Source organism: Orbilia oligospora, assembly GCF_000225545.1.
Source record: "Orbilia oligospora ATCC 24927 unplaced genomic scaffold scaffold00110, whole genome shotgun sequence".
Classification (NCBI taxonomy): Eukaryota; Fungi; Ascomycota; class Orbiliomycetes; order Orbiliales; family Orbiliaceae; genus Orbilia; species Orbilia oligospora.
Genome location: NW_011645667.1, coordinates 871715 through 886178, shown reverse-complemented (window position 1 = coordinate 886178; position 14464 = coordinate 871715). Strand labels below are relative to the sequence as shown.

Here is a 14464-nt window from a genome sequence, read left to right as displayed (position 1 = left end):
GACTACCAAACATCACCGATGCTATCCTCCGTCTACCACTTTTGTAATATGGCGAGATGATCGTGCCAGTGTTCGATCTCGTATCTAGGCCGATAATTTTCTTCTAGGCTCCAGCGTCGGCTCCAGGGCATATATTTTTCTTTAAACTCTCGATTGTTTAGTGTGCGGACTAAACGTATTGTTATCAGCGGTTGTTACCAGATATTTCAATCAGCGATCCCTTCCAAGGAACATATGACAGGATTAAGTTCTCACTTACGTATGTTCAGGGTTAAATTCATTTGTGCTTCTCTCTCGTTGAATAGAGGGGAGAGAATATCTCCATATTTCACGAAGGAGGCTATCGTACAATGGATGTATTAGTACGTAAATAGTGGCATGCGCAGTGACCGTCTTTCTCGGAGACCTACGCGTGAGAGTAAGTTGGAAAACCGTATACCCATTCATGTCGCGATATCTATGAAACCCATTCATCATAGATGGCCGATTTGCACCTGAATGACTCGCAGTATCGTTTCTTATCCATTCTCTAATGGAAATATCTACAGTAACCAGATCAGTGTTTGAGTCATAACGGAAGAAATCGCGTCCTCCATCACGAAGATGATTGAGAACTTCTTTGACTTCCGGTCCCAAGTTCTCCTCCCTGAACGGCAAGAGATTGCATTCTACCATTTCGGTAGGATTGGCCTCGGGGTTTCCGTTTGGAGGCACGACTTCTGAAGGATTTTCATCCATTACCCGGTCTTGATGATAAATTTCTCGATAGTGATCCGAAATCTCGGTAATATGAACTCCTGAAACTCCCCAAACGATCCACTTTAGCGCCGTAACAACCAACTCTTGCTGATTGGGTGTTAAAGCTTCTAGACTGGACATATAGATATCTCCGATAGAGTCTGGTAATTTTTCGATTTTCTTATCCAATGGAAGCTTCGAGGGTTGTTTTAGATGTGTTAGAATAAGTCGGGCTCTAGTAAAATCCCCATTGGCCTTGCTGAAAATTGTGTCAACAATGTTTTTGACTCGGGAAAGAAAGTAATTTTCGTTCCGATCTTTATTGATAAGAGGCCCCATGACCTGCTCGACCTCAAACTCGAGATATTTTTTAACATCTTCGGCGTTTCTTTCCTTCGTAATCCTTATCATTCTAACAGCCGGCGAGGCGGCCGTTTCAACTTGCTCTGGAGTATACACCATTTTATAATCGGCAGAGTCCAATTCCGCTGTTATGTTGATAGTATCGCGTGCAGAGACTATAACCCGAAGGTTGTCTCCGAGAAGCTGTTTGAAACAATCAAGAATATCCTTTTCCTTTCGATCTTGACATTCATCAAGTGCGTCGAGTATCAAGTAGACGCGATTCGGAATGACTGACGTGATCTTTGAGATCACTTCACTCATTGCGTCTGGGTTTTCAAAAGAAATGGATTTGACAGTTTCGCCTTCAGATCCATAAGATGGATTTAAGATCTCTACAACTTCTGCCAAGATTTCATCATTGCTTCGAATGCGTTCATCGTCCAAGAGTTGAAATAGGGCTGTTTCCAGTGCCGTATGTGTCCTTTGGATGTCGTTGTCACCCTTTTTGAAAAAGAATCTTAGTATTATATTTTGCCCGTCGATCTGTAAATCTCGGCATATCTGCCCCATAGCAGTCGATTTTCCATGGCCTCTTGGTGCCTCCAGACATAGTAGCCCCGCATCGGTTGATCTAGATTTCCAGTCCAAGTAGGTATAATCGGTCAAAAGCCACTCTACTATCTAGCGGTGCCTCGTAATATCGTCCAGACGGCTTTGCAGGGCCCTAAAGTGCGTTTCATGGGCCCTCGACGCTTCAAGACGTTTTTTTTGCCTATCAAGCTCACTCGCCAAAAATTCGTGGTGTACGATATCAACCAGATCTTTTGCAACGGTACATATTTCTAATATGACTTTATTGTCAATAATAACTTTCGGTATGGTGTTCCTGGGATTTGTCAAACTTTACCTTTCAACCCTTTTCCGATATCTTTGCGTCATAGCGAACACCGGATTAGTACGTAATTGTCTAATTCAAAAAAGAGACGAGACGCGGGCACGATTACCTATGTTTTCGCAGATGAGGAAGTCTTCGTAAAGCCGTTGCGCCTTTTCGACAACTTTTTGGTAATACTCAAGTAAAGCTGCACTTTTCTCTTCTAAAGCACCGGTGAAGGCTTCCTTAATGGTCTTTCCAAAGCCTAGTTTTATCCGAGTGGGTGAGTTAAGTTTGCGGCTTAACATGCATGAAGTTCTAATTTGTGTTAATTACAGAGTTGTAAGCTAATGACATACCTTTAAGACCTTTGGTTGCCCGATGAGGTTTTGCATGCCACAAAAAGTCTAATATCAGAAAAATGAGTTCAGGGATGTTGGAATCCCAGATACTAGGACTGTTTGTAGTTCGGACCGTTTTTGATGGTTGGTTATAGTTTTGCTCTCGTTTTTCCAGTTGGAAGCAGAGCTCTACCATGGCCACAATGGAGCTGCAGGTACTGTAAATACATTGTCGAACCGTGACTTTCATTGTTCCAATCTTGTTATCCATCACCATCTTTGTTAGCACCACTAAATCTTGAATTGATTATGTAGTAGAATCGTCTTTGATCTATGGGTCTATGTAATTACATAAAATCCCACTGTGAATATACATCTGGAGAACGAATGGCCATCACAACTTACCGATATCAGCGAACTTAATCCAAACCATACAAGAGACACGCTTTCAGGCGCTGCGGAAATCAACTCATCCCCAAGGGATTGAACCCGAGCGAGAGTCGTCATCAACTGCTCAAACCTCTCATCCTTCTTTTCTCTCTCCGGAGTCCTTTCGAACGTTGCAATGAGATCCGTGATATTGATTGCGCCCGTCAGAAACTCTTCCAATTCCTTCTGTGCTGTGCTTTCCTTCGCTTGCGGACCTTCGTTCCTCTTGTTCTTCAAAGCTACTTCATTACGCAGCCTCTCCTGCGCATTTTTGAAGCAATATTCAATAGTTCTCTGCTTACCTAGCTCCTCGCGTGTAATACTAGGTTTTAATTGTGTTGTCATCTTAATTAGCTTAAGCCTGGCTGGAGACCCCGATAAGCTTGGTTCTTAGCGGCAGAATGGTCTGGGCCAGAAGAGCTTCGATATTGACTAGGTGTAGAGTTATTAGAGAATCCTGGGAAGCCAGCGGAAAGGCATGTATTGGCTATCGGCATCGAGACTAACAAATTATTGACTTGATTACCCCGCTCTTGGCTAAGCTGCAGGATTTGGGTATAGCGCTAGATACCCTTGCGATTCGATTCTCAGCTCCTGTATACGGCTAAGTTAGCGAATCAAAAGTGCATTCATTGCGGCAGGTTTTTCTCGATATCGCGCATGAAAATTCACCGGGAAGGTATATAGGTCATAGAAACGTGCTTATTAATTATGAGCAGCTGGGCTTGGCCGAGAAATTAAGAATACACTGCAGGTGCATTTCCTTGAATAGTAAAAAGAATGTCTATGCGCTTAAGGGGTCAAACGATGGAGCAATCTTTAAATACATATCATTATATTACAAGTAAGTGACTTCACATAACCATTATTGATCTTTCTGTCAGTTTCCGCTTCGAGGAGGCCGCCCGTCAATAAACTCAACTAAAGTCTGTTGTCTCTTTCCCATACCTCATAAAATTGGTGTATATCTAAACTTGGCCATGGTACGGGGTTAAGCTTTCGAATAAATGGTGTCATAGGTTCATTTCAGCCTCTTTGGGACCCCGCAACCTCCGCATAATCAAACATCATCAGAATCATCAGAATCTTGACTGGGCCACTGAGCCGGGCTTATGCCATTATATAGAACATTTGGGCCGTTCTCTGTACGATTATATGCCAACTTGTACATTTCCTCAATGACATTATTGGTGGTGAATATCTCAGCTCCAAGCCACATTGCAATCATACCAGATACTAATGGTGCAGCTTTTTTTATATAGAAATTAGTCAGTAAAATTCGTTTGAGACTGAGCGAGGGGCGCTAGTCTGTCATGATCCGTATACTCTTGAACTCGGAGGACGGCTTTGACAGACCAGCAAGATATCGAAATCGAGTTACACTCACCAAATGACGTCCCGCCAACCAGCCGAAAGCCTTCTCTGTTTGAGGGAGGAAGGCGCGGACCGAGCCCAAAGTTGGAGTTTTCCAATGGACCGGCAACCCAGATACGAGTAGCCGGAGCTGATACCTTAACGAATGGTGCCGTTTGGAAAATACTCTCTTGTTGTCCAGTCATGTCTATGCCTCCCACCACGGCGAGCTGTTTCCAAAAAATGTCTTTCTTCGCATCGTCGTGAAGAAGCTTAGCGGGGTACGAATCGATTTTAACATTCTATAAACGCAATAACCATATAATTAGCGTCGGTATTATAAAAAGTCCGATTTATCAGTCGAAATCCGCCTGTATGTAAAATTAAAGGCACAGGAGCGCGAGTAATCGTGTAAGAGGTTCATGGACATTTTAGGTCACCTTACCACAGGGAAGTTTCCAGATGGTACAACCACAATAACTTTATTTAAGTTAGCCCAATGGAGGAATACTTCAAAAAAGCTTTCGGCATAGGGGTCGAGATCGTTCCAAGCAGCGCAAATGTTGACAATACAGTTTTTTCCGTAATTTTTAGTGGTTATATGATGTCGAATTGCGACAAAAGCCTGTATGAACAGACCTCTATTGCTTAAACCGCGGCCGTCGTAAATATCCACTACAACTATTTCGGCTTGTGGGACAATCCCGAAAGTCTTTCCGACAAGCTGACTTATAATTGATGTACCGTGATATGGTGTCGCATCCTTTTTTTCGTCGCTAGGAAAATAATCTGGGAATATCCAATCTTGGATATTAGCGTTTTTTAGTTCCTGTTGGTTTTAAAAGATCGTGGTCAGCTTGTCTAAGCTTTCGAAAGCTGCTCGTGATCTCCGGTGAACCCCTTTCAATTATTGATCAGAATCTTACCGGATGGTTGATGTCTAACCCAGTATCAACGACATAAATAATCTGTCCCTTCCCCTGGGTGGAATAGAAGGAGAAATCACCGAGAACTGGTAGCTCTCTGGGGGCTTTAACCATTGAAGGTGGCTGTGCGATCACTTGCAGCTCCGGCAGCCTTTCATGTGACAATTCTACAGAATTAAGCCGGGCCCGTTTTACTTTATTGGCACTTCTGGCGGTATCTTCATTTCCAATACCGAGCATAAGGGGTAAATGCTGTTGTGAGCTTGGTCTGGTCTCGTTTAGAGACGGCCGTTTAGTTTTTGATCGTCGGTTAAGCAAGCTAGAGCGCTTTGAAGCTCTATCTTGGCTCGCGGGCATCGCTGAACTTTCCGACGTCAGATCCGTCAGCCATGGTGTAAGGTACGCTTCATTCGGAAATATATCGGCGATAGACGTATAAATAACGGCATGCGTGGCAATCTAGCTAGAATATTAGCACAAGGAGCTCTGAACATTGCAAGTACTTCAATCGATGGTGCTGTTAGCATATTTATACGTTGTCATTAGCGCCCCCGATGAACCTAGAGATACGTCGCCAATAGACGTCTAGACGCGGAACAATTGTACAACTTGCACTTCAATTCAAAAGTTAGTTCTTACCTCGGCTTTGTACACTTCATAAATATCCTTTAGGGCGGCCTCCCAGAAGTTAAATTCAGGATCAGATCTGAATATACTGAAATGTATATAACCTCTTTGACCCCACGAATCCACGTAAACGTGAAAGTTCTTCTGGCCAGGTGGAAGGAGATACTTTTGCACGGCTTTGTAATATTCTTGATACCACGGGAGCTTCTTGTCCTTTATTATTGAACTTGGTTGAATGTATGCAATCCAGTGTTCTTGCGCATTTTCGACAGTGCCGATTTTAGCCTGGATATCGGGCAACGGCCTATTGTCCAATCCATCTGACATAACGCCGCATATAAAGCTGGACACTACAAGTAAAACTAATGTACTAGCCCTAGTCAAAGCTGCCCTCAGAGCCCCCATGTTTAGGGATGTATGTAAATATTCGCGTATCTGGTGAGGTTCCTGTTTCTATTATTAAATTTATGGTCAGATGACCGGGCGAATATATATTATTAAAATCGATCGATTTTAGGTGCCCGAACTTACAAAGTACTTTTCAATCTTTTCAATACTGCGGCTTTTATATATAGGGCTCTAGAGCTAGAAGTCTTGATTTGTGATTCTTCCTGCTACTGAAGCTAGCGACCGGGAAAACTTTTAATACTTACCAAGTAGAGTAGTCTCCGATCGCAAGGTGAGACCGATGCAATGATGCGTCCTGATAGATAGTATGTGCATGTGACCGCCTTAATCACGAATACAAAATTGATTTGAATATCATTCAAGGTTCATGAGTCTTAAGAGCGGGGTTTGGCAATATATTAATATTTTAATCCGGGAGCCTTTTCCTTCAGGAAAGCGCGTGTAAACGTAAAATTTAAGTACTAGACATGCATTTATTACATCTTCGGTGCGATTATCATCGCCCTGGATGCGGTACTGTGGTGAGCTCTCGGGGTGTCACTAAATATCGTAGGGCTTGATCCTTCGGCCGCTAGATACCTTCTATGCTGCATAGCCAACCCCAACCGAAGATCTCGAGGCACAGCAATCGCAATATCACTCCTATCTATTTAGTCTACTGCGCGTCTTTTCGTATGTAAAGCTTGTTGGTCATAAGTGTATGCATAGAGGGCTCAGATCGATCACGGTGGTACAGCTGAGGAGTCTGGCGACGAAGCAAGCCTGGATTACAGCGATTTAGTTTACAATCTGCGCTGCTCTATAGTCTCATTCTTGATTCTACCATCGATGCGTACGCCTCTCTTACTCTTAAGTTAATCCGCATCGCCCCGCAAATCTGCAGGAGTTTCTTACCATGAGACCAGGTACGTGCGATTTAGAGCGAACTGGCCAGCTGGTTGGTGCAACGCCTTCCGGGTTCAACAGTTCGCGGACTACCTAGGTAGTTATCGATAATATTAGCAAAAACGAGGAGCTAGCGTCAGAAGATCTAGCTATATTGATGGCTTTCTTTTTCGCGTAGCGCTCCTTCAGCGTTTTTTCATAGATTAATTTCAAACAATTATAAGCTAATTAGTAAAGTTAGCCTCGCTTTAGGACACCCGCTAGTTTCAGTCACGCTATTGATCACATTATCCCGAAGATTCGCCCATATGGTACTTTGCAGCAATAAAGCACCTAGTAATACTGCTACAGACATGTGAAGTCTAGTTTTAGACAGGTACATACAGACACGACTGCAACGGTCAGACTAGTCGATTGCTGCTTTGCCTCGGATACCTAGCTAGATTTAGCCAAACCTACACCGTGCCTTTCGTTTCAAGGGGCCTGATTGGAAGTACTGTGCTGTTTTAAACTTGTTGTACAATTTTGATAGTAGTATCGCCGAGTGCCAGCGGGAGTCAGGAGATATGGCTGCTAAGGTTGGGGGTGTTGGAGGCAGAAGTTGGCCGTTCACTACCCCGAAGTTTTAAGATTTGGGGCGAAGCATCCTTAAGGCAGTGCATTTTCATATGCTGGAATCACTTGATTTTTTCCAATTGGTTGGGCATGCATTCCGCCCGAAATTTAAGCGACTTACAGGTTTTACGTTGACCTCCTGCGGTGGGGTCGAGGGGGGAAGGGAAAGAGGACCTCTAGCCATACCTGTTCCCGTATCAAAATTTACTATCCCGGATCGTTGATGCTATTGATCGACCAAAAACTTATCTGTGCTTGTATTCAATGTTTTACTAGAGATAGATATCAATTCTAAACTACCTATGAAGTGAACTTAATAGAGACCCTTAAACCATAAACCATAACGAGATTTAAAATTAAAATTCAAGCTAAGATTGCACATGAGGAAAAAGAATCTAAGTTTTATATACTATGCTATCTTTATAATAGATCTCAAAAATCGCTATTGCAATGAATCCCTTCAAGACCGCTAACCTTTTGAATAGCATTTGCCACGCAAGATGTTTGATTTCCTCGACCTTTATGCTCCGCAGTCCACTCAATGATACCCTCCCCTGCGATACTAGTCTCATAATTAAACCTCCATTGCGTCAAGTCCTGCTGACGACACTCCTCCTCAATCGCTTTATATAACTCCACACCATTGTCAGCATCCAAGAAACCATACCCTGCCATCTTAAACACAAAGTCATCCCCAACAACCCCATTTGTCAAGTTGCATTGTGCAATCCTCTCTTTCCTAGCTTTAGCGCGGTTTCTACGGGGACGTATAATCCACAATGCCCCATTACCCAGAACTCTCCCGCCACCTTTCCACTCCAAAGGATTACTTTCCCCATCCCCATCACAGCCATCGATGAGAACCTCACGGAGATACGTGATGCATGAAGATCTACTAGGCCGTGCTCCTTGACCCCATACAACGCTGACCTCAACTTCGTTTAGCGTATCACCGTAATTTTCCATCCAGAATTCTCCGTAGTCAGATTGTAACTCCAACTGTGGACAAAACTGATTTTCAATCAAATCCCGAATCGCATGTGGGTTTAGATAACGATTGTGAGTAAGACCGTAGCAATTGCCTTGTTTGATACCGACGCCGATCTTGGGAGGGGGTACGGCTACAAGACCCGTGATAGCGCCTCGTGTCGTAACCGTCGCTACTAAAGTTTTCCAAATAGTTTGTACTACCGGTACTTTTATATCAACATCTGTTCCGTCCGCGAGCTTAACTCGTTTAACCAAGTCTTTTGCATCTGCAGAAGCAGTGAGGGCGGCGTCCATTGCCATGGCGGTGGAAGTTACGGCACCGGCGGGAGTCGCAGAGGCCGTTTCGGCAACTTTATCTCGAGACCCTGGTATACATTTTTCAGTCATTGTTTTGGTGATGTATACTGGCGCGGCGCCGAATACTGTTGAAATGATCGTCGGTCTGTAGCCCCAATCTGTTGTTGTCGTCATAACGGTGACAGTTCCCTTAGACCTAGTGGTGATATAAATTGTCTGAACGTCGTTGAAGTTCGTCGATACTAGGGTTATAATCTTCGTTTCGCCTTCTTTAGTAACGGTTATTGTGTTAACATCGTTGTAGTTAGTTGAAGTGTACGTCACGATCTTCGTTTCGCCTTCTTTAGTAACCGTTATTGTATTTACGTCGTTATAGTTAGTTGAAGTGTATGTCACAATCTTCGTCTCTCCCTCTTTAGTAACCGTTATTGTATTTACGTCGTTATAGTTAGTTGAAGTGTATGTCACGACTTTTGTTTCCCCTTCTTTAGTAACCGTTATTGTGTTTACATCGTTGTAGTTCGTTGAAACATGGGTCACGACCTTGGTCTGGCCCGGTTGGGTGATGTAGATAGTATTAGGGTTTTCGTAATTTGTTGACACGTAAGTAAGCGTTCTGGTCTGTCCAGCTTCAGTTATTACCTTCGTTCCCTGGAAGCCCGTGGGCGTAACAAAGATTGTACGCGGGTTTTCATAATCTGTGGAAGTGTAGGTTTTGATAACGGTCCTACTGATCCTACCAGTCTCTGTAGGCAAAAGACTGGCTGTTCCAGTTAGGGTGATAGTAACATAATTTGGGAGATCGAAGTTTGTTGATGTATAAGTGACAATGAGTGTTGCATTCTTTTGGCTTGAGGAGCTTGAGGAGCTTGAGGAACTAGATGAAGAACTTGAGCTGCTCGATGACTCGCTTGAAGTTTCAGACGAGGTACTTGATGTTTCTTCAGAGGTTGTTCCCCTACTAGATCTTCTGATACTTGTCGTTCTCCGGCGCCCCGTGCTAGTAGTTGTATCGGTCTCATCATCACGAGTAGTCGTCGCGGTCTCGTCTTCACGAGTAGTTGTCGCGGTCTCGTCTTCGCGAGTAGTTGTAATTGTGTCGTCTTCACGAGTAGTTGTAAAAGTGACACCACCACTAGTAGTTGTAAAAGTGAGATAATCACTAGTAGTTGTAATCGTGTCGTCTTCACGAGTAGTTGTAAAAGTGTCATCATCACTAGTAGTTGTTTCGCTCTCTTCATAGCTAGTGGTAGTCTCCCCCTCATCATCACTAGTGGCTGTAGTATTCCAGGAACTGGTTCTTCTACTTCTAGAGCTCGACAATGTGATATCACGTCTCCCCGTGGTCGAAGTAATCGAGTACGTCTCATCAAACGTATAAGTTGGGGCGGTAGTGGTGTAGATTGTACTTGGAGCTTCAGTTGTTTCAGCTCTGGTTCGAGTTGACAGACGAGTTAGACTGTTTTCTGCTGTAGTAGTCAGGGTGGGCTCGTCGGGGTCGTCCGGGTCGTCCGGGTCATCCTTCCCATTTGGATCCTTTTTGTCATCTGGCTTATTGTCCTTAACAGTTACAGTTACAGTTACAGTAGCAGGCCGGCCATTATTGCCGTTATTACGATTAGGGCCGCCATTTCCGCCGCCATTTCCGCCGCCGCCGCCGCCGCCACCGGGACCGCCTGGCGGTCCAATAACTGGTATGGGAGGAACAGGCACAGGCACTGGAAACGGAACCGGCGGCCCTGGTACCGGAAATGGCATGGGCGGGCCTGGTATGACTACGGGCATGGGGATCCTCACGAACGCTAGGGCTCCGAATATTGTCGGGAACCCTAAAGGCGGGGGGTGCGGCGCCCTTAGTTTCGGTAGCGGCAGGCCTTTGATAGCATCACAGAAAATTGGCAAGCCACATTTCCCTAGCTGTACCCGTGGAGGGAGGGGAATTTTTCGGGGGAGCTTTAACAAAACCGCCGCCGCCGCCGCCCCTGCCGCCGCCCCCCCAAGAACGGCGCCCACCGGGGGAGGGTTTACTTTACCGACAATTTCTTTGAGTAAATCTTTTGCCTTGTTATCCCAGTCACGGGGTGGAACGATTATCATTCCGCCAGATTGGGTGGTCGTAACAGTAACGGTACTTTCTCCGTCCTCGAACAGAAAGGTGGCCGTGACTGGCGGGTAAGTTGTAGTCTCAGCAATTGGTGCCCACCAATCATCAGATAATGTCGAATTGTGATCCAGAGTAACCCCCCCAGAACTTTGTGTGGTGGCTGGCGGTGGTGTTTTGGTTGGCTCGACACCCGAGATTACGGCTGCTGGGCCCGGAATGAAAACCAAACTTGCTGTTGTCACCGTTATGAACACTGTGTGATGGTCACTCGAGTTCCCAAACGCAGTCATAGTACCAAAGGTGGAATTTCGACCGTACGGTCCTATAGTGGTACCATTCCCATGGCTGTTGGGAAATTCAAGAGACCCTGTGGTAGTACTATTATTCTTTTGTCCAGGAAGCAAAGAGCTATTCTGCATCCCGGCTGTCACCGGGCTGCCAGAATGGCCAGAGCGCCTATCGTTGTTGGTAGTTGAAACTGGAGAAGTCTCGTTTCTTATTGCGCTGCCATCATTGAGAGTACTGAAGACTGTCTCCTCCCCTTCCGGTGCGGATGTAGTTCCTCCTCTTCCTATGCGCTTACTCGCCGATACATCCTCAGACGTTACCCCGCTTGAGCGTGTAGGCCCTGTGGAACTTTGACTCTCCCTATTACTTGTGTGAGTTTTTGTGTTCTTTGGGACAGTAGTAGTATATGTACTACCGTCCTTATCGGTATCAATTAATGTCTCAAACTCAACCCCACGGATCGTCTGGATGTTTGTAATACCAGTTCTCGTCAAAGTAGTGGTGAATATACTGCCTTCTTTGTCCGTACCAGTCGAGATCTCAGTAACTTTCTCTTCATCTTGCGGTTTTGTCACCCCAGACGTCGTTCGGCGCCATCCACCGTTTGAGCGAGTCGTGGTAAATAGACTACCATCCGTGTCCGTACCAGTAAAGATCTCAGGGGGTTCCACATCATCATCTTGCCGGTCACTGGCCACCCTAGATATAGTTTGGTAGATACTTGTAACCACTAAACGGGTAGTTGTGAAAACTTTCCCATCTTTATCGGTGCCAGTCGACGTTTGAATAACTATATCTTCTACGACCCGAGTCGCTTTTGTATCTGCAAATGTCGTGGAGTGAAGCTGAGTATGTTTGGGGCGAGTAGTGGTATAAGTCTGGTCATCCCCATTCGTCCCAGTTGACGTCACGAAGCCCTCTGAACTCCCACGATTAGCCGAGGTGGCTTCTCTTCTAGCGGTCTTTTTTAGGATAACAATAAATATTTTACCGTCCTCGCCCGTGCGAGTCGATGTCTCGAAGACTTCCACATAATCCTTCTGGTCTCTTTCACCTGCGGATGTCGTCATCCGTTCCGAAATAGTAGTAACATACGTTTTACCATCCCCTTCCGTCCGGGCCATCGTTGTAGAGGAGTCCGTGAGATCTTCTGCGAGAGTATTCTGGTTGTCACTCCCTGATATAGCGGTCTGCTGATTTACTGTGCTGTCTCCGTTACCTTTGAATTCGTCGTCAAAACTTCTAGTGCTCGTAATTGACTTGACAGACACCAAAGTAGCTATTGATTCGATATCGCCGACCCTTGTGCTGTGAATAATCGTTGTACTGACCCAAACTGTTACAGAGGGTCGGCGAGTGTGAGCCATCGAAGTTGATGTGGGTCCAGATGAAAGTGCTTCGCCGTCTTGGGATTGAGTAGATGCGCGGGTACTGCCTTCAGATTGATGAGAAGTCCGCGCAGCGCCATCGGATTGACCATGGTGAATGACGGGTATATGGCCGCCGCCCTCCACTGGCTCTGATATACCGCTAGCTACTGTAACGGGGGATATGTCTAAAGGAGTTCAGGGTTTAGTATGATACAACTCAATCTCAATAGACACAATTTAAGTATAACATACCGGTATCTGTTAGAACAGTAAATCCACGAGGATCCAACCCCATCGTTGGCCTCATTAAAGTCCTCGCCAAAGTTTCAGTGAACGCTAAAGCCTCCCCCCCGCATTGACATTTTGAAGATCCACCAAGTTCTCCATTCCATGCCACAGGAGCATCACCGTCACCCCTAGGGTACGCTAAGCTATATAGATGTGCTCGCGCATTATCGGGATCCATTCCTTTGCCCATAAAATATGCCAATATTCCAGAAACCCTTGCCGATGCTATCATATAATTTAGTAAAGAGGTTCCACAAGTCTTAATTTGGGCAGGAAGACACCAAACTAACCATGTCCAACACCGCCTACGAGCTCGTACTGTTTCTTCGACCAACCAACCGGTGTCATGATTTCACCGGCCGGCGCGAAAATCCGAATTCTGTTGTCATAAGCGTGTATTCGATGACCTAAAACGTTTACCCCGCCGACAGATACCAGCTTTGGAAGTTTGTCGATTATAGGACCAGAGAACAGTGACAATGAATCCTACTCAAATCTAAAGGTTAGCGCTACCATCATATTGACCTCCTTAATACCGGTTATACATACATCTCTGCTCATTCCAGCAGCATGAACGACGATGACGTTCGGCATATCATGCAAAGCTTTCAAAATTTCCTGAAAATATTGGACCAGTCGCTTGATTCTTGGATTTTGCATCTGTTGCGGTGAAGCGCTTATTGTCCACGATAGATTTACTACGATCTTTTCGGCAGTGCTACCTTTATTTCGTATCGAACGATACGTCTCAACCAGCGAAGATATAGCGTTGAGTATCGTGAAACTACCGCTAATATCCTGTTGCCGAATGATCACAATCTTTGAGTTTTTCACCGCACCGAGATTTTTCCCTGCTATCGAAGCTAGGATCCCAGTTCCTCGTGCTTCGGGATCTAGATCTTTATATTGACCTCTTGCAGCAAATGGGCCTGCCCATCTCCACTCTTCAATGAGATTCCGAGAACGCAAATCAACAAATTCCTTTTTTGGTGGTTGTTAGTCGATATATTCTTATATTCAACTTCAAAATTTCGAAAAGGTGCTTCATTACCGCATGGTCTATATTGGCTCCAGTATCTACCACATATATTGTAACCTTTTCGCCTGAACTTTGAGCATAATAGTATCCGTACCCACCCGTTTGATTCCCGGGTGGTGTTGATAATACCTCTAAGTCCCATGTAGACGGTTGGTGAACGAATCCGACCGGTAATTGCTCGTCTGGGGTCCTTTCCGGCGTACTTCCAGTATCATGATCCGGTGGACTCGTCTCACGCCTAAAAGTTTCAATTTCGGCTTTTCCATCGGATACCTCTAATTCCTCCGAATATCTCTCTAGTAGGTCATACTTGAACGGAGCAACAGGACTATCGTTAGTCATCGTACACAAGTAAACTCGGATGTATCAACCACTTACATAGTTTCTATACTTCTCCCTAATAGAGTGAACTCTTTTCTCCTCCGCTTGAAAAAAATGGAAATATGTTCCTAATTCGTGCGCATTGGCAAAATATCTAAACGCCTTGTTCTCTTCAATCGCGGCAATCTCGGCCGTGATATTTTTATGTAGGGAAATATCGGTACGA

General features: G+C 45.0%; 3 protein-coding genes across 3 annotated transcripts; all 3 read right to left on the bottom strand.

Moving 5' to 3' along the window:
- Positions 1-32: 32 nt before the first annotated feature.
- On the bottom strand, positions 33-3072 carry AOL_s00110g256 (uncharacterized protein; the record flags this gene model as incomplete). The annotated part of the gene is made up of 6 exons (XM_011126946.1): positions 33-169; positions 260-340; positions 411-1757; positions 2088-2222; positions 2317-2557; positions 2704-3072. 6 exons carry the CDS (start codon positions 3070-3072, stop codon positions 33-35), a joined length of 2310 nt encoding a protein of 769 aa, XP_011125248.1.
- Positions 3073-3787: 715 nt separating this feature from the next.
- On the bottom strand, positions 3788-6038 carry AOL_s00110g255 (uncharacterized protein; the record flags this gene model as incomplete). The annotated part of the gene is made up of 5 exons (XM_011126945.1): positions 3788-3975; positions 4115-4382; positions 4526-4909; positions 5007-5465; positions 5646-6038. The coding sequence occupies 5 exons, from the start codon at positions 6036-6038 to the stop codon at positions 3788-3790; spliced, it is 1692 nt and encodes a 563-aa protein (XP_011125247.1).
- Positions 6039-7973: 1935 nt separating this feature from the next.
- AOL_s00110g254 (uncharacterized protein) lies at positions 7974-14259 on the bottom strand (the record flags this gene model as incomplete). The annotated part of the gene is made up of 5 exons (XM_011126944.1): positions 7974-12775; positions 12843-13103; positions 13169-13364; positions 13428-13859; positions 13930-14259. The coding sequence occupies 5 exons, from the start codon at positions 14257-14259 to the stop codon at positions 7974-7976; spliced, it is 6021 nt and encodes a 2006-aa protein (XP_011125246.1).
- Positions 14260-14464: the final 205 nt, after the last annotated feature.